General features: G+C 39.6%; 3 protein-coding genes across 10 annotated transcripts in view; 1 reads left to right on the forward strand and 2 right to left on the reverse strand.

The window, feature by feature from the left end:
• Positions 1 to 584: 584 nt before the first annotated feature.
• On the forward strand, positions 585 to 8,676 carry LOC102682366 (deoxyribonuclease gamma). Of its 7 annotated transcripts, none has more exons than XM_069189395.1 (9): positions 585 to 774; positions 2,986 to 3,074; positions 3,711 to 3,803; positions 4,613 to 4,731; positions 5,217 to 5,329; positions 5,605 to 5,762; positions 6,340 to 6,436; positions 7,661 to 7,711; positions 8,282 to 8,676. In XM_069189395.1, exons 1-9 carry the CDS (start codon positions 631 to 633, stop codon positions 8,579 to 8,581), a joined length of 1,164 nt encoding a protein of 387 aa, XP_069045496.1. In that variant the 5' UTR covers positions 585 to 630; the 3' UTR covers positions 8,582 to 8,676. The 7 variants fall into 7 exon arrangements, with proteins under 7 accessions (XP_069045496.1, XP_015203401.1, XP_015203399.2 ...); XM_015347915.2 differs by having other exon boundaries at positions 8,355 to 8,676; XM_015347913.2 differs by having other exon boundaries at positions 7,664 to 7,711.
• Positions 8,677 to 10,192: 1,516 nt separating this feature from the next.
• On the reverse strand, positions 10,193 to 12,207 carry LOC107077418 (protein SPMIP1). Its single transcript, XM_015347917.2, has 2 exons — positions 11,604 to 12,207; positions 10,193 to 10,548 (listed from the first exon to the last, which is right to left on the reverse strand). Exons 1-2 carry the CDS (start codon positions 12,031 to 12,033, stop codon positions 10,430 to 10,432), a joined length of 549 nt encoding a protein of 182 aa, XP_015203403.1. The 5' UTR covers positions 12,034 to 12,207; the 3' UTR covers positions 10,193 to 10,429.
• Positions 12,208 to 12,988: 781 nt separating this feature from the next.
• flnbl (filamin B, like) overlaps positions 12,989 to 20,492 on the reverse strand; it is a 110,714-nt gene continuing 103,210 nt past the window's right edge. For both annotated transcript variants that reach the window (XM_006630951.3, XM_006630949.3), the window contains 5 exons: positions 19,928 to 20,060; positions 18,512 to 18,688; positions 16,000 to 16,218; positions 15,513 to 15,716; positions 12,989 to 15,040 (listed from right to left, as the gene is read on the reverse strand). In XM_006630951.3, coding sequence (XP_006631014.2) covers positions 14,853 to 15,040; positions 15,513 to 15,716; positions 16,000 to 16,218; positions 18,512 to 18,688; positions 19,928 to 20,060 — 921 coding nt within the window. In that variant the 3' untranslated portion in view covers positions 12,989 to 14,852. The remainder of the gene's footprint in view (positions 15,041 to 15,512; positions 15,717 to 15,999; positions 16,219 to 18,511; positions 18,689 to 19,927; positions 20,061 to 20,492) is intronic.

Below are 20,492 nucleotides of genomic sequence, written 5' to 3' on the forward strand. Positions count from 1 at the left end.
GGCTCATCTTTGCAAGTTAACATCAATACAGCCCCTGACTCCTGGTGACCGAAAAACACACTCCTTTCACTCTATGACATGCCAGCTCCATTCAAAGGTGTCCAACTTATTTCCAAAATACTGAGCTTTTTCAACATCGCTGATGTAGTGTGGAATGGTGTTCCATATGCAGTAAGCAAAATGGTTTTCATACACAAACGTACCAAAAATAACAGCATGTATAATGATCTTAAGCAGAATACAGACAACCTACATAATTTAGTTAGAAAATAATTTCAGTGCCCAAATGGATGAGAGCATTTGTTCACTCTCTGTGGATTTAACATATTTAAAAGTCAAAGGGGGTGGTATTCTGCCCATGCAAAGTGAAGCCCAAATTCGTTAGTGAGGTCCGTTTGGTAATTAGTTCTTCAAAATGAATACTTGTGTGAGAGTTGAACTTATGATGGGTTTTTTTTGCTTGCACAGCTGACAGGCTGCCTAAAATAAGACACTAGGGGAAGGAGATTGTGTAGCAGTTGTGACAATTACAGGAAATAACTCTTATCTCCTAGCGTACTGTCACTGTCTTTATAGAGCTGACGGTGACAGTAAACGGGACAGAACTAAGCTAATTATTGCCTGGTTCAGATGCTCTTAGCGATGTATTTACAGGTATCCTTGCTGTTTTTCATCTGGACAGGGGCATTGACCTTAAAGATATGCTCATTCAACATACAATCATTTGGAGAAAGCAAAGTAGCTAAGCCAGAAATCTTGGATGTAATAGGAAAGGTAAGGGAAAACCTTCATGCATATGAGAAAGATTAATTTTCAATGGGTGTCCCATCCCAGACATCTTTAACAAAATATTATTTTGTGTCTAACAAAGTACATGATATCAATTGCAGTAATTTAATTTTAGACATCTTTTGTTTATTATTAAATATGTATTATTTATTTTGCTTTTGATATCGAACTTTTGCAGATACAGCCTCTACAAACCCTTTTTATTTTATTATGTTTATTATGTTATTTGATCACAAATGCAATTAGTTACTTTGTTCACTTTGAATATGTCATAACTTGTCAAGTTAAAATTACATCTGATTTAAGTAGTTCCCTGTGGGTTGATGTTCTCCCATTCTGAACCTTGCCCAGAAGTGTGTTGTGAGTATGATACAATCTGATTCTGAACACTTTACCTGTTATGAATTGCTGTGGTTGAGGTTCTTTCCACTTTCTGAATAAAGAAGACCTTTTCTGGTCCTGTGTCCTTTATGGGTTTTGTGCTTAATAACAGGCTTACTGATTTCAGTTGGCTTTTTAAGGCTATTTGAACTTTTTTTTTAAATGATAATGATATTAATGCTAAACTACAGATGAATTCTACTTGAACTGCTGAAATGATTCATATTGTGCTGTTTCAGTGGGTGCTCAGGACAACCGGTGCTTGATCTGCTTGCTTATTCATCAATTTTTTTGCATTAAGCAAACCTTTTTTAAAAACACCCTGAAGTAAGTTATTTCTAAACACTTCAGCACATAGAACTTACTGCAGTCTGACCTGAATTTGCTAATTACAAATTTGCTGCTTTCTGACCAAAGCGCTCAAATCAAAATTGACCAAAAATGAGGTGATTCAATGAATGGTTCTTTTTCACACCTGAAGAAAGGTAGTTCTGAAACATAGGAAATTACTGTACAGGTTTGTTACCAACAACAAGCCCTGTAGAACTTTGTAAAAGATGGAATATCTTTTTTAACAGAAAATCAACATACATTACTTTGCAATTAACAGCTTGGCAGGAGCTAAAACATGAAGACGTTCTATTCCCCCAGGAGCAGGTTTGAGACCCACTAGTCTATTAATTAGTTACCACTGTGTTGTTAAGAGAGAAACCTGGGCAGTAACACATGTGCAAGGGTAACCAGGGTACACTGTCCAGGCAACATCCAACATATAGGGGTGCCCCTTATTCACAAAAAAAACTTAGCAGCAGTGGCAAATATAACATGAGGGATATCTTCTGCCTGGAGCCGGGCATTAAAACCCTGTGCGGCAGACACACTGTCTGCGTTACAACCCGCAACAATTTCCAGAACCATCTCAGTCTATATGCCGCACCAAATACCGTACACAGGGCTTTGGCATCATCTTGTGGTCAAGGACAGAACTGCAACAGTTTGAGATGGAGAACAAAGCTAACCTATTTAGGAAACATTGATCCCCAAAGCCCATATTGCTTGAAACATTTGATTCAATTTTTATGTCAAATTTATAATCATGGTTCCATACTACTTGTAGTATGTGCTACTTATTCTGTCAAATCTTCATCTCAAATCCCTGATCAAGCCTGTCTTATTTTAATTTAAGACTGTATTCATATGATCTTTTCCCATTTAAACATCAGGCATCAACTGTTGAATTGATTTTTTTAAAAGTGTATAATTGTCTTTTCTTCAAGCCAGAGTTTCTTCCATGTAAGTTGATTCAGTTTGTCTCAAGTGACAGAAACCCCTGTACACTGATATTGGCATTCACTCCAAACGTCACATGTACAGTTTCCAAATCAGTGCTCCCGTTAACAATTTTAGATCAAGACATTGATCTAAATCCATAATGTGAATTGAAGACTTTTCACATTAAAAAAGACTGTCCAAGATTGTGAGATTCCCCTAATTGCTAGTGAGTTTTCACAGAGAACAGCTGAAACAGATATTTAAGGTCAATGCTCCTGCTTCCGAGGTTTGTTTCATTTCCTAAATGCAATGCTGTAAACATCATGCTGAACTCAATTTACAGTACTATGAAAAAAATCTGTATTCACCTTTCGGTAATCAGCACATTCCAAATCGCAATTAGGCTGATTCAGTGACTCTCAAGAAGAAGCTCTTCCTTATCCAGCTGACATTATTTATTTATTTTTTTTGCTGACTCAGAGACCTGGGAATTCTGTCTTGTCTTCATGTCCACTGTTTGAAAGGTCACGTCTTCCCTTGTAGTGCATTTCCCGCTGTGACATCGCACTGGTGATGGAAATCAAAGATGCCAGTGGGAAGGTTTTTCCACAGCTCATGACCCACCTGAACAGGTACACTATTACATATTTTTATGCACAATGAAGTTAACTCAGCAAGGGCGGTTTTTGTACGGCGACCATATCATGCCGGAAACGAAGAAATAAATACTAGTTTGAATCTCTAATGCTGATTCATTATCTCTATCGACAGAGGTAATAAAGAGATCAAGTGAAGCATGCACAAAGGGCCATGATACTATATCAGAAACAGATGGAAATTGTAGGGTGGATCAGTAAAGACAGCTTTGGTCTGTGTCCCGCATCGGACTGGGATCCTACATAGAGTGTAATTCTGCCTTGTGTTCTATGAGGGTTTCATCTAGCCTCTCCGGGACAAAGTGACATTCTCATCATAGACTGATGAATCTGAGTTCAGTGATCCAAGTGTTTTTTTTTAATATAACAGCTACACACATACCTTGGACTTGGTAAAGCTTTGTTGACTTTGTTAGTTTGCCAGGTTGTCATTATTTTGTGCACCATTCCGTTATTTAACAGGCGGCTGATAGACCCTAATCCGGCCAGGTAAATGAGTGCTAAAGACATGGTTGAGAAATGTAAAATCAAACAACTTAATGCACATTTCTTTCTCACATCGCACTGAACAGCAGTTCATACTGTTTGAAGGTGATGCTTTTTTTTTCACAGCCAACTTAACCGGAAGAAGGATCAGTATAAATATGTCATCAGTGAGAGACTGGGAAGGAAATCATACAAAGAGCAATATGCCTTTATTTTCAGGTACTGTTGACCTTTTAATCCCAAGCATTTTGACGTGGTATATAACCAGAAGGTACCTGCAGTTGTTAATATACTCTTAGGAATATGAACCTTTTGTACAAACAAAAAGACTGCATTTTATTACCACATTATATACAATTTATCATGGTAACTGTGCCAATAACATGGTAATATAGTATAAATGTAACAATATTTATCCACTAGAAAACAATAATGAACATTATCAACACATACTTGCTTTAACCCAGAGTTAACTTGTTAAACTGTTAAAAACAGACAGAAATTCTCAATCTAAGGACTCACTACGCGGTGTTCTATAAGCAAGTCAAAAATAGGAAAAGGAAGGACAGTTTAAAGTTTTAAAGTTAGTAAGTTAAAGACATTATTTGATTTAGAATCCAAAATATTTATACAAATCACAAGTTAGAATAGCAAAAAATGATACCAAATATTTTGAAAAATGTATACAATTTAGTAAACTCAAGATGCATGTAAAAAAAACAGATTTTACTGAACTACAAATATGTTTGAGAATCTTATAAACAACTGCCGATGATAAGACCAGATGACTTAGGTAAACCTTCTTCATGCACTTCTTCAGTATTTGTATGAATATTTGCCTTTTTAATTACAAAAGAATGAGTTCACTATTTCAGTGAATAGTAAACAACATTTCAGCAAACACAAGTACTCGCAACTCCTTAGCAATTAACAGCATTTCTGCAATGTCTACATTTCCTTGTACAGCTGAGAAAATGATGCAGAATATTTGAAAATGTGTGGTAATTTTATTGCTGTCCCTTTCACAGAGAAAAGCTAGTGTCGCTGCAGGCTGTGTATCAGTACCCTGACCAGCAGGAAGAAGGTGAAGTTGAAGATTCGTTTGCACGAGAGCCTTTTATCTCCTGGTTTACATCCTCCAGAACAGGTACAGCACTTACTGTAAATTCTCTCCTACTATAACCTTACTGAACGGAAAGGTAAATTTCCAATTGGAGGTGCAAGGTTCTGCCTCTTACATATGGTATTGTTTAGCATGTTTAGACAGCTGTGTCACTGACACACTGCAGACATGTTTGCCACTTACCCGTAAATGTCTAAAACAATTTCTGCTGCCACTGTGTTTCACCATGTTTGTTTCTATGAGTTACCTTGAAAGCCACTCTCAGGTGTCTTCCACCTTGTTGCTGTTTACTTCTTTTTAAAAATGAAGGTGACAGGGCAGCCATGCCCCTGCTCCTGTTTAAAAAGGCCGCAAAATTGCCTTCCTTATACTGTACGTTTGAAGATAACAATTGCCAAATTAACGGAGTAGCAAGCATCAGGGATCATTTTGTCTCTTTGGAAGTTCCAATTTATGTAAACGTGACAGGATTCAGCTTTTTTCTGCTCTTGATTCTCAATGTTTTGTAGCAATAAAGAATTTTGTAATAATCCCGATCCACACTGCACCGGAGGCTGCAGTCCGAGAAATAGACGCTCTTTATGATGTTTACATGAACACAACACAGCGCTGGAAAATTGAGGTCAGACTTCATCCTCTGTTGAACTCATGTACTCGGTGACCCGTTTAAACTTTCTGAGATCATCTGAAGGACGGTGGATCAACAAAACGTCCAGAAAAAAATCAAGGACCATATAGACCATTTATGGACCATAAAAGAAAGATCCATGCTCCTAAAAGCCTTCAAAGAAAACACATAGCCCTTGCACTAGTATGCATTAATGTATGGGAGGTGATAATTAGTGGTTGATTTTCAAGGATGGGCTCTGAGCAACCATTTTATATTTGTTCTTATAGAATATTATTATCATGGGCGACTTCAATGCAGATTGTGGCTATGTACCCAAGAAGAAATGGAGGAACATCCGGCTGAAGTCTAACAGCAGCTTTGTTTGGCTCATCAACGATGAAAGTGATACAACTGTAAAGGAATCCACTCACTGTGCTTACGATAGGTAGGCAGAGCTCTGTAGCTTTATTCAGCCACAGCCTCATTGAGCTACTGTAAGGAGATCGAGGTGAAACAACGTCAGACAGCTGAGAACTTGGAGCTGATCACTAAAATTAGTCAATTTATCAAAATCATTCCTCAGGTCTTAAACTATTCAGCTGTACATACATTCATCTGTATTTCTATTCATTCAAATTAAGAATACTTGCCGGAGGCCCATATCTACACTGCTGTGCTTATAATCGCTCCAAATGAATGTTTGGACACGCCCCCCTGTTTTCAGCCCCATATTCCTGCATGACGTTTCCCTAGTGTTTCCCCACTTCTTCGGATTGTGTCGTCCGCATAGGGTCCGGAAAGTACTGTTCGTTACACAAGCGAAATTAACGTGTAAGCCATGTTACACTTGCCTCAGTCGTCCAGGAAGGTGCCACACTTTAAACTCACACATGACACAGGTCTTCATTTTATTTTGGCAGGGCATTGTTAGTTTTTAACCAATTTGTAAAGCCCGTGCCATAAGGTTGCTCAATGAATTGCTTTTGGAACGTGTTGGTCCAATCCCATCCGTCTTCCTGCAGAATTGTTCTTCATGGGCAAAACCTCGTCCAAGCTGTGGATCCAAAATCAGTGAAAATATACGACTTTAAAACTGCCTATGGACTAACAGAGAAAGAGGTATTGTATTTTCAATTTTGTGCTAGAGCATATGTACACCAAACACTTTTTCTTACTTATTTTTTAAACTTGGTAAGGACTTTGTTACATTTGTTTGCTAACAGTATGTCGTATGTTGATGTTTCTTATAAAAATACTAGACAAAGAGTATTTTAAAAAATATTTGTCTATTCAGTGAAGAGCTTTAAAGGGTAACTGCAACACTATTTTTATATTTCAGAGATAGAAAGACTCAACACTGATGAGTGCATTTCAAACCACAATGACAGTAAAATGTACACAGTCACGTGTAAAACGTCCAATTTACATCACAAAATAGATTACATTTCCAGGTGTGCACAGTTCCATATTCTGCGATTCAGAACAAGGCAACAAAACGTCCAGTGACATGATGCAGCCCTATTGTATTGTAAGTAAGCAGGCATGTGAAAATATCTTTTAATGCAATAGAAATGTTGCTCTCAACTTTGAAACAGTTTTGCCAACAAATACACATATACTTGTTAAATCTGGATGCAGATCACATTGGAGCAGTTATGTGGTGAAATGTCTGCTGCACAACCTGTATCTATTCACTCGTACATCTCATTAACATTAGTCACTACATTAGTGACTAGTGAGCACGAAGGGCTGCATCACGTCTCAATTCATGGGGACTCTCCCTCTCGCCCGTAGCGAGACCAGTGGTTCGCAACAACATGGCAACTTACAGTACTTTCACAAAGTTCACGATTTTGTGCTTAATTCAACATGTCAAATTTTTCTGTACTGCCAATGAATTTATTTTGTGCCCGAGATTTAATAATGGGTCTGAGAAATTGGGATAGCAGTTCCCCTTCACGCCTGTTTTGACTTCTTTTTCCCAACTGAACTTAATTAAATCATTAAATAAACATCCTGTCTTACACCCTTGTTTGCCAGAATACTGTAGATTCTGGCTCCCTTCTGGTGACCCTGAACTGGAAGAAAGGGTTAGAAGAAGGATGGATGAAAACATGTTACCTCAGATTGCTTCACCTCAGACAGAACACAGTTATCTGTTTTTTAGAAAATGTGATTTACGGTATTCCATGATTAGTATCCAAGGTATTACATAGTTTACATTTAATCTCTGTTGTATAATTAAAGGGTTGTGAATAAATGGAAATATTTTAGTTGGGAATTTAGCCGTTTTGAAAAATAAACTGCTGATCATAGTTTAATATTTTTAATGTTCTTAACCAGCAGCTATATCAACCTACAACTCACAACTGGCAACCCACTGAAGCTCAGCAGGTATGAGCCTGGCCAGTACCTGGATGGCAGATCTCCTGGGAAAGCTAAGGTTGCTGTCAGAAGAGGTGCTAGTGGGACCAGTAGGGGTCGCTCACCATGCAGTCTGTGTGGGTCCTTATGCCCCAGTATTATGATGAGGGCACAATACTATAAAAAAGGCGCCGTCGTTCAGATGAGACATAAAACTGAGGACCTGACTCTCCGTGGTCATTAAAAATGGCATCCTAATCAAATTTACCAATTATGGCCTCCTAATAATCCCCATCTATGAATTGGCTTCATCACTCTGTTCTCCTCCCCACTGATAGCTGATGTGTGGTGGGAGCGTACTGGTGCACTATGGCTGCTGTCGCATTGTCCAGGTGGGTGGTGGTGGAGGGGAGTCCCCATTACCTGTAAAGCGCTTTGAGAGGAGTGTCCAGAAAAGTGCTATATAAGTGTAAGGAATTATTATTATTATTATTATTATTAATGTTTAAGTCTTTCACAGTTTCAAAGTTAAACTGCACTACATAGCTGCAACTGTGTTAAAGAACAGCAATGTTAGATTGTCTCCTTTTCCATCCCAAGATTTCGAGGACCAGTCTGCATTATGATCTTGTCATGCCCTGTGGCTCCATGTTGCATCGCCTGTCTCCCACAGGCTCTAGCAGTCAGCGATCACTTCCCAGTGGCCTTCAGCGTCATCTCAGGCCGAGAACCGTCTCCCCTGAGCAAGAGTCCAAAGAAACGAGCACGGAAGAAAACGAGCTCTGCCTCTTACTCTACTGGAGCACTTCCTGCAGAGTTTCCCCACTAACAAACCATAAACAAAATCTGTCTGCAGCTACTGGCCTGAAACTGTATAACACAGAGCTGCCTCTACTCTGATTCACCATGTTCGCACCCTGTGAGTTTTATTATTATAAGGAGGCTTCAAAAGTCAGAATGCTAGATGTGAAATAAATAGATAATATAGAAATACATTCAATTTCCTCTTATTGTTCTCTAAATTAGACTTATGAGATTCTTGCACTCCAACACATTACTGGAAAGCTCATACGTTTTCAGAAGCACATAGCTCCAGAATTTGGTGTGCCCTTTCCTTGTTTATTGTTTTTCTGAAAAACAAACCTTTATAAATAAAGGTGATCCACTTTATCAAAACAAGCAAAGTAGGCATTTAAAACTGCAGCTTTCTGCCTTTTCAGTTCCATATCCTAGACCTTGATCACCCCAACCTCATGGAGCTGCCTCACTGTTGTGACGAGGGTGTGACACCAGCACAGGAGAGACAAGGGCACCTTCCTCTGAAGTCAAGCCCATCAGCTGCTTCTTGTCCTGTTCCATAGTTCCTGCAGGAAGCTTTGTGCCAGCTGGGGGAAGTGAGATTACCTTAGGGGTGACAATGCTGACAAAACTATATTGATCATCAGTTGATCAGTACTGGGCCAAGGCTGGGGGGGATTTCAGATGGCTAATGACATTCTCCATAATTAAAGGGCTCTTGCCTATCTCCAATGGTTGGCCACTCAGAAGCACCCTGATTGTAAATGATAGAAGATGATAATAATGGAGAAACGCTTGAAACTCATTATCGATTTAGTGCTATAACTAATAATCAAATATTTCCTCACAGAATATACCATTTTTCTGGAAGGAGTCTGAATAATGCAAACGTTTTGAAGGAAAAAAATCTTTGCCTTGTAGGCAAGGCAAACACAACAACCACAGAAGCCAACCTAACCTCTGTCCTTTGAAACAACTATTAATAGATGGAAAATTAAAATAATTCCACTTATTACAAAACAGCTTCTACTAAGTATCTGAAACATGACTGAACTTGCTGAGGGCATCTGTTGAAGATGAGTCAGAGGAACGGGATTCATTCTTTAAAGAAACTCTGACCAAAGTGTGGCAGTTTATTTAGGAACCATAAAATATGTACTGCTGGCTCGAGGGTATTTGGATTTCACAGTTGCTAGGTAACAGGTAAGGCTATTGTTCACACACATTTCCAGGAGTCTGTAGAACTAGCAATAAGCTAGCTTTTGCACTCACCAATACATAGAATTTCACATTTTCATGTGGATTTTCTATGTCATTTAAGCTGGCTTTTGGCTGATTCCGTTTCGAAGTTAAAAAGAGTCTGATAAATAAGAAACAAGGGGAACATTTCATCCAATGTGTTTTTTCAGTACAAATTCAACCACAGGTATTGCTGATCACCAGAACTCCTTGAACTCATATTTCACTCCTGCTGTTTATTTTGTATATGGTTATGCACTTATTTTTGCCACTTCTTAAGAATGATAAAAAGACCGATACTCATAGGGTAACGAATATGTTTTGCCAAAGTGTTTTTGTGAACATCCTGTGGCAGCTAATTGCAATTTAAAGGGAGGTGTGTTGCTATAAACACACACACACACACACACAGAAGAACATCAAACAATACCAACAGAGAATACCAACCAGCATTAATGTACAGTAGGTCAAAAAGAGCTTTTCACTTTTTATGAAATGGATCATTGATGGCTTTTCTAAGGTAGTTTTATCCTGTGAACAGAGTTGAGGAATTATAAGTCTTTCCATTAATCTTAGCATGCCTGAGGTTTATTCCTCTGCTTCTGTATTAAAGACTAATATGTTCACAGTATCCTCAATAGGAACAGCATAATATTGGCTGACAAAAAATAATATATTTAAAGCAAAGAAACAGTGGATGTTTTTTCCTCATTATCCCAGTTGATCTGTTGGAGAAGGGAAGTTGAAAATTCCATTTCTGGCATAAAATGTGTCCTTTACGATTCTAGATCTTCCCTTGATTGGAGATTTGTCTTCTTTGGCATAATCTCCTAGAAATAAAGTAAGTTAAAAATAAATTCAGTGTTCTTTATTCATGGACCATTACTCCTTCCTATTTTATTGATTTTGGGTTCTACCAGATTTTACTTGGAATTTTATGCAAGACAAAAAAATGTGTAAAATTAGCTTTGTTTTGCAATTTGCTCTTGCAACAGAATTGACACACATTATTTCTTAATAAAAATGGAGATTGCCAAAAAACGGACATGTTGTGCTGTGTTATTTTGTTATGTTTTTAAGTTCTAGGTATTATATGGTCTTCTTACCTTAAAAACTGAAATGGAGTTTGAAGGAGTACTTACCAAAAGAATACCACCTTATACCATGTAGTTACTGTATACTGAAAAAAACAGCCTGATTTTATAAATATTTGTTTTATAGCTAGTCAATGAAATATTGTCAACAGTATTACTTGGACATCAAACTAATACCATGTCCTAATAGGGTAAAACACAGGTCTAGATTGTGAAACTGAATGATGAGCAAGACATTGTACATATATGCCTAGTGAACAGAAATCTGTAGAAAGACAAATCATTCTAGTGTACTTGAAAAACCTACAGATATAAATCAGAGAGCAAGGCCTGTACACTTTACAAGTTCACAATTTTTTACAAGGAACTTATTAAGGAGCTGATTAAAAAGAAATGGATCCACCTCTAAAGAGTACCAATATTATATTAAAATGCAAAGCATAGTTAACATAGGGAACTTACAATGACAAATTCTAGCTTAATATAGCCAGTTGTCCCTGAATATAAAATGTAGCTTAACAAAATTCTTTGGCATTCCCAGACCAGAAACAAGGTTCTGGTCTTCCAAACCCTCCAAAAAGTACTTTTTCAGGAGAAGTCTTTACAGAAAAAAATGTTTTCATGAACAGCTGTGTAACATATTCTGTTGACTTTCACTTTATTGCCCTTTTCTTCAGTGTTTTTGTCAACAACAACAGAAAAAGTGCATCGTTTTCAGTAACAGATTAAAAGTGGTTTCGTTTTGCACAGAGCAAGATGCCTTTTTCTTGATGCTGGTGTCTCTCACTCACCTAGTCTCCAGCCATACTCCCAGGATGATATGATGGGGTGCTCAAACTTCTTCTCTGGGCTTTTCATTGTTCTGTTCCGTAAGTAGAGGGACCTGCCTTTACCTTCTTTGGAGAATCCTTGGTACAGGACCCCTCTGGTTTGGGGGGTCACTGACCTCATTACTGGAGGAGCTTCACTAGTAGGCCCCACTTTCAGCTCTGTTGACTTCTTCTTCTTCTCTTCTGGAGTCTTCTGATCCTGGACGAGAGGAGGCAAGATAGTTTTGTTGATGGAAAGTTTTGAAGTCTCGGCGTCTTTCCTCTTTGTAGAGGCAAATTTGCTTGGATAGTCTTTCCCGTATTTGATCTTCCATGCCAGCCGGGTGTACGCTTCCTTCTCAATCAGTTCCCTGTAACAGTTTTGATTTTGAGTTGTCAGCAAGTCCCTCATTCTGCAGGCCTTGTTCTCCAGCAGGCGGTGTTTCAGAGTGCTGGTGTATGAGCCGAGAGAGGAAAGCCTATCTTCATCAGGAGGCTACTGCCATAGAGACAGCGCAGCAACAGAAACCCAAGAACAGTTCCTGTTTGTGCTTTCTCCATGGTTACCCAAAGGCCTGAGCATGCCTCTCTCCAAGTCAGAGAAGCTTTACAAAGTCACACGGCCCTGATAGGCAGAAGAAAAACAAAAGGCCTTTAGAGTAACTGCACTTCCCAAGAACCTGGCTTGGAGTACAATTAAATGCCTTTACGTCTTTCAAAAGGACCTTGACCCTCCATGAATCTTCTAGTAACATTTCAGCAGCTTGGGATAAGACCAGAAAAACTAAGAGTGAGGTGGTTACAGTAGAGATAAAATAGACAAAGCACACAACATGCAAATTATGAAAAATATTTCAAATGTTCACAACAATAGCTTTATAATTGAGTGTAAAATCAAGGGGTTATTTTAATGTAATAGTTATTTTCTTTCCACGTCACTTCAATGACTTATTTTGTATTTTTCTGAACTAGTTATATATTCAGTCCAACCAGAAGATGTCACTCTTTCTATTTGTTCTTTTAATTTTTTATCACTTTAGTGTATATTAAGACCATATATTATAGTATCACAGGTAAACAAAAACTGAAACCTTTAACTTTTTTCCTTTCAAGATTGTATGGAGATATGAAGTTTTTTTAATGAGAAATGTTATGAACTGATTGACATGCAAACTATTTTTAATAAAGTCTAAAAGAGATGCAGAAAAAAGGAAACAGATACCAAATCTCCTGAGTTAAGTGTCAAATAGGGAAAGACAAACCAGTATCACTAGTGAAGAATCAGACAATGTGAAAGTTCAGAAAGATATAAAGATCAAAGCCAGCCTGCCTGTCAGACAGCCATAACACAAAATCATCAGTAGCAATTTCTTTTTTTTTTTGTTTATTGTTTCAATTACCAAATGTACATCAATTCTAAGCATTTTCTTTCTTTTAACATTAAGGCACACAGGCTAATACAAAATGCAAAAAACAGCTCTTTCTGTTTTATTTAGTTCAAACATTCACCGTTTACAAAATAATTTTATAAGACAACAAATCTGTATCAAAACTAGCCTCATTCAGCAATAACATCATTTGAGTGTCTTAACATACCAGTAGAAGTTATACATATATACGTCCAAGGCTTTTGGTTAAACCTTTATTTTTCTAAATGATTTGGATGAGAATTGTCCCCATACCCACAAGATATGAATCTGTAAGGAATGTGGCGTGCTTTGGGAAAATGTAGTGTAAAGCTGAGTGTTCAGATATTCTTAATAACAAGACGTACAGAAGATGATAAAAATTGGTCAAAATTCTTTGTGGTGACTGACAAAAACTCAATCTTTATCCTTACTTTTCTTGAAGGTTTCAAAGGTCTTTATGCATTTATGTGCTGCAATGAAATAAAACAGCCAAAAGGAACCTTTTTACAGCACGTTCAAATATCAGAAAACAAAAAATGCCACAATTTTACAGCCACCTATCTCTACCAGTGGTGTACTTTCCAGCTCCCTCGATTTTTAAAACCCATTTTCAAAAGTGATCAAAATACCGATAATGTACAGAGGGACACATCTCAAAAGATCAGACAATCAGACTTACAGCACCACCACTCAAAGCGACAAAGATAAAGGCTGAGAAGAATATGGAGTAGTGTATGACATGAGATGTACTTGTACATGTCTCTACAGTGCTACCAAGATCAGAGCAAAGTGATTGCAGAATTTCACACAACACACAAACCAAAGGGGACAGAGTTCAAGTCATCTTATTGGCATTTGGAAAATGTATCATTGTAAGCCTAGCTGACAAAAGCTGACATTTTTTTCTGTAGTACAAACCTGAGGCAAATCCCATGAGGAGTAACCAAACCACATTAAAATTAGACTTTGCAAAGAGGAAAATAGAAAAATAGAGTAGACCTTCAGAGTCAGTGTCACCTTCCAGCTCCTGTGTTTTGTCTGCACTAGAAACATGCTTATGGTAGAGAAAAACACTTTATTTTATGAAGACGTGCTGCTTAATCTTTAATCATGTATCTACCATACACTTCGGTGCAGATACAGACTCATCTCTGGCTTTTTCTGATGATGTGTCTGTGTGCATTCTCAATCTTGAAACTTAGGAATGTAAGCTTCATCTAACACAGAATCAATTAACATGAAGAATTAGAGCTAAGATCTATTTTTTGTGCTTTTACTAGAGCACAAAGCAGGCATTCTTAAATACTTTATCACAATTAAAACATGTAAACTTTACAGTCCAGTTCTTATATTGATTAAAATATCAGACAGCAGGAGGTTATACAAATCGTATCACAATTCTGTTAAGACTCATGCATGGACGACTGATCTGTAAACCTACAAACAATAAAAGGCAAGGGGATATTCATCAGTAGTAACAGAATTTTAAAAAGCAAACTTTCCAGTTACATTGATGTTAGTAGTGATTAATAGAGTGTTATTTCTAAAAAAATAACTATTGTGTTTTTAAGTGGCATTTCTTTTCAGAAGAGGGTTGTGACCTAGACAAAATAATCTGTTTTTGGAAAATGAACATTTTCACTTGCCAAAGCAGGAGAAAGGGGTCTACAATTTAAGCCGATTTATTTTTGTTCAGACCGATTTCATCAAACGCAAAGTTTCCAGCTGTTTGATTTGGGCCTCATGGAGCTCAGATGGGTTTTCTATTCATGTATCACAGCCCCACTCCCAGTCTTTTCTGTAAAAAGGGTGTCTGCGGCAATTATGGGACAGTGATGTGAAAGGGAGACCCTGGAATGTGCTCGTCACCCCATTTGACAGCCAGGATGTAGTCGCCCCTCTCCTTGACGATGTAGTTGACAGTGTAGTGCTGGTTTCCCAGGTGCTTGATCGACACCTCCTCACACGGTGTGGTGGGCCCGTGCACCCCAACCAGAAGCATGTTTTTACCTGAAAAACAGTAGTCTTCATGACCCTCTGCAGAACTTAAGGGCATTTAAATGAGTACAGGCGAGTAAGCAGCAAAAAAATATTTTTCTACCCCCAGAGCTGGAGAAGGCATTCTCAGACTGGCATTATGGCATTATGAACACACCTCAGCCATTCTGTGCTGGATAAACTCCTTCTAATGGTCAACATTTGGCATTATGAGCTGTGTATGTTTGAACTCCTATTATTTCTTCCTTGGAAGAAAAAAATACTGAAAGCTGTATTAGCAGCTGAAGTGCTGAAATCACGAAACACTGGAGGAATATAATCTGAGATGTTTTTTTTCCAGAATGTTATCATAGAACACATATGTCTGATTCCCACAAATCTGTGATTGAAAAGCTAGGTAGGAGCAGCAGACCTCATAGCAGAGGTAAGATACTGTACATTGACGGGTATTACTCCTGGCTGTCTGGCCGTGAGATGTCCTTACCAGCCTTACTGCAGTCCACAGAGAAGCTGCTTTTCTGGCCCACGTAAGCTCTGTTCAGGCCTGCACCTTTGCTGACCACTTTGGCGGCATCAGAGGAGAACTTGGGGATTGCACTGTAGGCGTTGGTGGAGGCCGTCTTCGTCACTGGCTCCACCATCAATGTGGAAGTCTCACAGGCATTGCTCGCCGTCACCAGTCGAGGCCCTGAGGCAGAACACAGAGCATTTCACACGTGTGCAAAAAAGCTCACCTTGAGAAGCCTTGAAGTCGCCTCTACTTTCATCGTGTTTCTAATCTCACTCTCACACACCACGTATTGGCAGTTTCATGACAATCCCTTGGCATTTTACAAATTAATGCATCTAAGTGGTTCAGACATATCCTCTAATTTTACGCTGACAATTTTTGTTTTTTTAATCCTTTGCTGCCCTAGTGGTATAATAAAGTTCCATAGACAATGCATGTCAGAAGTAGCCTCAGAGCTCACCGGTTACTTTTGCCTTAAAGGGGCTTCCCACTATGTGATTGGGTCCACCATACTTGATGCCAATCAGGTAATTGCCTGGAGCCATGGGCGTGTACTGGACTTTGTAGCCTTCAGGACACTCCTGGCACTCCATCTTCACCTTGGAAGGGCCCTCTATGGTGGCAGAAAGGGATCCAGGCAAAGCTTTGGTGGTGTTGATGGTGAACTCCGCCTGTGTACCTGCAACCCCATCCAGAATAAATGAAGGTTACCAACAGCACGGCACTGGGTCTTCCAATTCTACTCAGTCTTAAATATACTGTATGTGCTCTTGGGTTCCAGAAGACAAAAGTGGAAACTAACAAAGTGCACTGACGATTGAGAATAAAGAGCCACAGGGGTTTACAGGGGTTGAGAATGTGGGAGTCTAGCCCAAACTACTCAGCTGCTCAACATGATGTCAAAGCCCATGCGCCCTGGTGCCCTTCAAGTAACTCTTGTGAGATTTTTTAATTGATCAGCTCCTGAGCAGTCAAATAAGCTAGATGGGCCCATTGGTTCCCTCTTGTTCGTAACCATTCTTAGGTTCTTCCGTCACAGGAGCTCCATCAATGATCACTGCAAGCGTGCAGCTGCTAGGAAGGACGAATTAACTTTGGGGCCTCCATGTCATAACGTACAATTATTCTTGGCAAGCCATTATATTGCAAAGAATTTATCTTCCCTCCACTGTTTTAAGTAGGAATGGCACCAACATGCTTGAATAAGATGAAGAAACAATTCTACTAATACAGAACACTTAGAGAGGTTAATTTGTGAAAATCAAAAGTAAAAGATAGAGTCACATCATACATATGCACACATACAGCACTGAGAGAACTATTCCTTTCAGATTTGTGTGTGTCGAGTTCCAGTATCCTTAAACAGAGATATTCATCAGTTATTTGTGTCCACAATGGGTGCCAAGTAGGCCTCAGATTGTGGACACACTGCTGCAGTGTGATTATTTTTATGAGGGCCTCTGTTCCCGTTGAAGCAGGAGGGCGAGTCACACTCATCTTTCTTTTGAATCTGCAACTCGGCTACTGCCTGTTCTCTTCAAGATAAACAGGAGAAAGCCTTCTTGACAAAACAAATGGAACCCCCAGAGTGGCAATCATGTAATCAGTTCTACAAGCTGTGCTTGGTCATTGTATTCCATTTCTGAGTCTGGCCTAAAAAACACCCCACTGATTTACGCTCCCATACGACATTAGTCATGTTGCTTTATCTTCTGACATTCTGCTTTTGCATTTCAACAAATCCACCACTTATGTTTTTTGTGCTCTGGTTGACATGAAGCTCTCTCCTTCCCCTTCTTTCAAGGTCTCGACTCACAGTGGCAGTTCTTCTAAGTCAAGTTCACCCACAGCTGCTGCCTTCGAACATGAACATACTGTAAGGTTATATCGACTATTCCCTCGTTATATACTATAATTGTGGGCTTGGTTCAAAGTGAGCTTCCAAAAGGAGAGAAAATGGGAACCTGACATTGCTCTGAAAGAGGCCTGACGCCAACAAAAACACCTCCTCCATCTACCGAATACGAAATGGGAATTCTCTCAAAGAACACAAGTTCTTGGCAGAACTGTCTCTGAATATTTGCCCGAGTAAGGAACAGTGCACAACAGGTTGCGTGTGGAACCGCGCTATAATGATGTGCCCCAGGCTTCAACTGTGACAGATGAAAGATTGATTACAAACATTCCCGTTCTGCTCTATATCGTTTTTCAGTAACTCAAGAGCTACAAAAAAAGCTTAGAATGCAGTCTGATAGCATTCAAGTATGACGCCACAAATGGTTTTTAAAAACCTGAAGCAGAGCGCATTTTCGATTACAATTTATAGGCATTAAGTGTAACAACCATCCATCCATTTTCTAACCACTTCATCCAGGGTTGCAAGGGAGCTGGAGCCTGTCCTGGCAAGCAATGAGTGTTAAGGCAGGAAACACTCTGGATGGGACACCAGTCCACAAAAGGGCACGCACAGAAAAGCACACACTCACACCAGGGCCAATTTGCCCAGAAGGCAATTAACCTACCAGAATGTGTTTGGACTGTGGGAGGAAACCAAAGCTTAAGTACAACAGTTTTGTTTATTATATTCTTATTGATTCCAGAATTGCACCAGCGTTTTTAAGACCCATTCCTCCAGCAAGAGCTACTGTATCGCTCATGAGAGAATGGATGTCCTCCTGCCTACCTGCCCATGAGCTCAGCAGTTTCTAAAGGCCTGGAACCTTTTCATTGTGATCAATTGCACAGGTGATTGTTAAATTAAGTCATTTGGAGATCCTTTAGGATCAAAGTCTTAGTGCTCCTCAGCCTTTAAGGATCATGTTTCACCTAACTGACTCAAGGACTTGGTCAATTCACCACCACTTTGGAACCGGCTGGATTGGGGCCCAGTGATCTGGACATGGTGCTATTTGGAATGGTGAGCAGGAGCCTGAGGAACTGGGGTTAGACACTGGGGTTCCGTGGGGCCATACCTGTGGTTCCCCTCTCCAGTCCAGCCCCATATGCAGTGATGAGCCCCGCATCTCCTGTCTGCCCTGGCTCCCCGACCCGGACCTGGAAGGGGCTGCCAGGAATGTGGCTCCCGTTGAACTTCACATCAATGGAATGGATTCCGTTCTCCCGAGGGATGAACCGAATGGCATATTTGTCTGAGGAGAAGAGGAGAAGGAGCATGCTTCAGGTCAGGGAACTCTCACTGAAGAGCACAGGCCTGTTCTCACTACAGGCCGCATGACTGAAGGGGTCAAGGTAACTACTCAGGGTCAATGTTTGGGACATTTGGAGCGTCAGGAAAGCAACAAAAAAAGAGCATCTCTCAAGAGCAACACCCTCCAAAGACAAGCAAGAGATCATTCCCTTGAACATATTCCTTTTTTTTATCATTTTGCTTTTGTTGTCGCACATATTACCCAATTTTGACTTGCCAATTGTTTGTTTGTACCTCTCGGCTCATGGCAGCGAGTCTCGTTCTGCACAGGGACAGCAAGGATGGCAGACAAGTGCCTCAGAGCCACCGATCCATGACAGCCAATCAACTTGTGACTAAATGCAAGCTGCACAACACTCTGCAGGAGCTTTATCCCCAGCAGGAGGAATGTCACTGTCACAGAAGCACCTGGGTGGTTGCAGGAGTCAATGTTTGGCTGAGTACCCTGGCTGACTACACTCTCCATCCCTGGCAGCACTTGAGGAATCCTGGTCACACAACATATCCCTTGAGTTTGTTTGCAAATATTTTACATGCCATATTTAGTTTTGGGACCAAATTCCTACTTTTCTTCATTTTGTTTTTCTTTTTAATATGAGAAATTCCAATTCAAATAGTTTCTCACCTCTCCACTCTACCCAAGGAGCACTGACAAATTATAAATGTATTATTGCTACTGGGCAGTTAATACATTTTGACATTTTCTTTTGACCTGCAGTACAAGAACGCTTTCTTGAAGCATAATGCAAAGGTTACTAAAGAGTAAAGCAAGCAAAGTTCTTTAGGCTGTGGATGTAATATAATACATCTGCAGACTTCAGACAAGTACAGTAGCTCAATGGTCTAAAGAAATAACAAAGGTATTGAGCAATTTCAATTTTTTTTATGAGAATGGTATAAAGAGCAAAAATGGTATAAATGATTACGTATATGGTGTTGATGGTCTGGTTCACCAGCCTCCAAGACTTGATCAATGTTTAATTAAATAAAAATGAAACTGATGTAATATAGTAATATACAAAATAATATACAAGTAATACACAATCGCCAACCAGGTTGCAGTATGAAAAAAAAAATGTTTGCTGTCAAAACGTTTTGGAAATGGAGCAAGGCGCGAATTATTGCAAAGAAGTTGCTAATGGGATCCGCGGCCGGCTCCTGCTCAGCGGGGAGGGCTCACCTGGTTCCAGCTCGGACACCACACACTCCTCCAGGGCTCCCGAGGGGCTGTGAACTTTGGCGTCAATGTTGCCCTGGGCCCCGTTCAGCCTGACGGCGAAGGAGGCTGGTTGATTAACTTTGAGGCCTGACTCCTGAAGACAGTGAACAGCAATGCTTGTCAAGTGTGTCCCACCCCTCCTTTTGCTTTCTGAACAAGGACCCAAACTGGACCGTGGTCAGTCAACTTCACATCATTGACATGTGAACACGATTCATTCCTCTTTCAGAACGCCTTTTCCCTAAATCTAAAGGCAACAGGTTGGACCCGGTGGCTAATAAGCCTTTTCTATTTCCATTTCCGTTAGGAAGGCCTGCAAGGTAATGCCAGGTATTTATGAATACAATATCAAAATCTCAAAGACTAAGGACATCTTATACATTTGTGAAACAAATTGCCAAAACAGAGAGCCATGCATATCTCATGCTACCAAAGCTCACCTTCCACCAGCTAAAACCTAAAGAGGGAGAGCTGCCTCACTTCACACTAGTCTATGGGACAGCTGTCTAGGAACAAAGAGAGTAAA

The sequence above is a fragment of the Lepisosteus oculatus genome, chromosome 4 (assembly GCF_040954835.1).
Source record: "Lepisosteus oculatus isolate fLepOcu1 chromosome 4, fLepOcu1.hap2, whole genome shotgun sequence".
In the NCBI taxonomy this organism is placed as follows: Eukaryota; Metazoa; Chordata; class Actinopteri; order Semionotiformes; family Lepisosteidae; genus Lepisosteus; species Lepisosteus oculatus.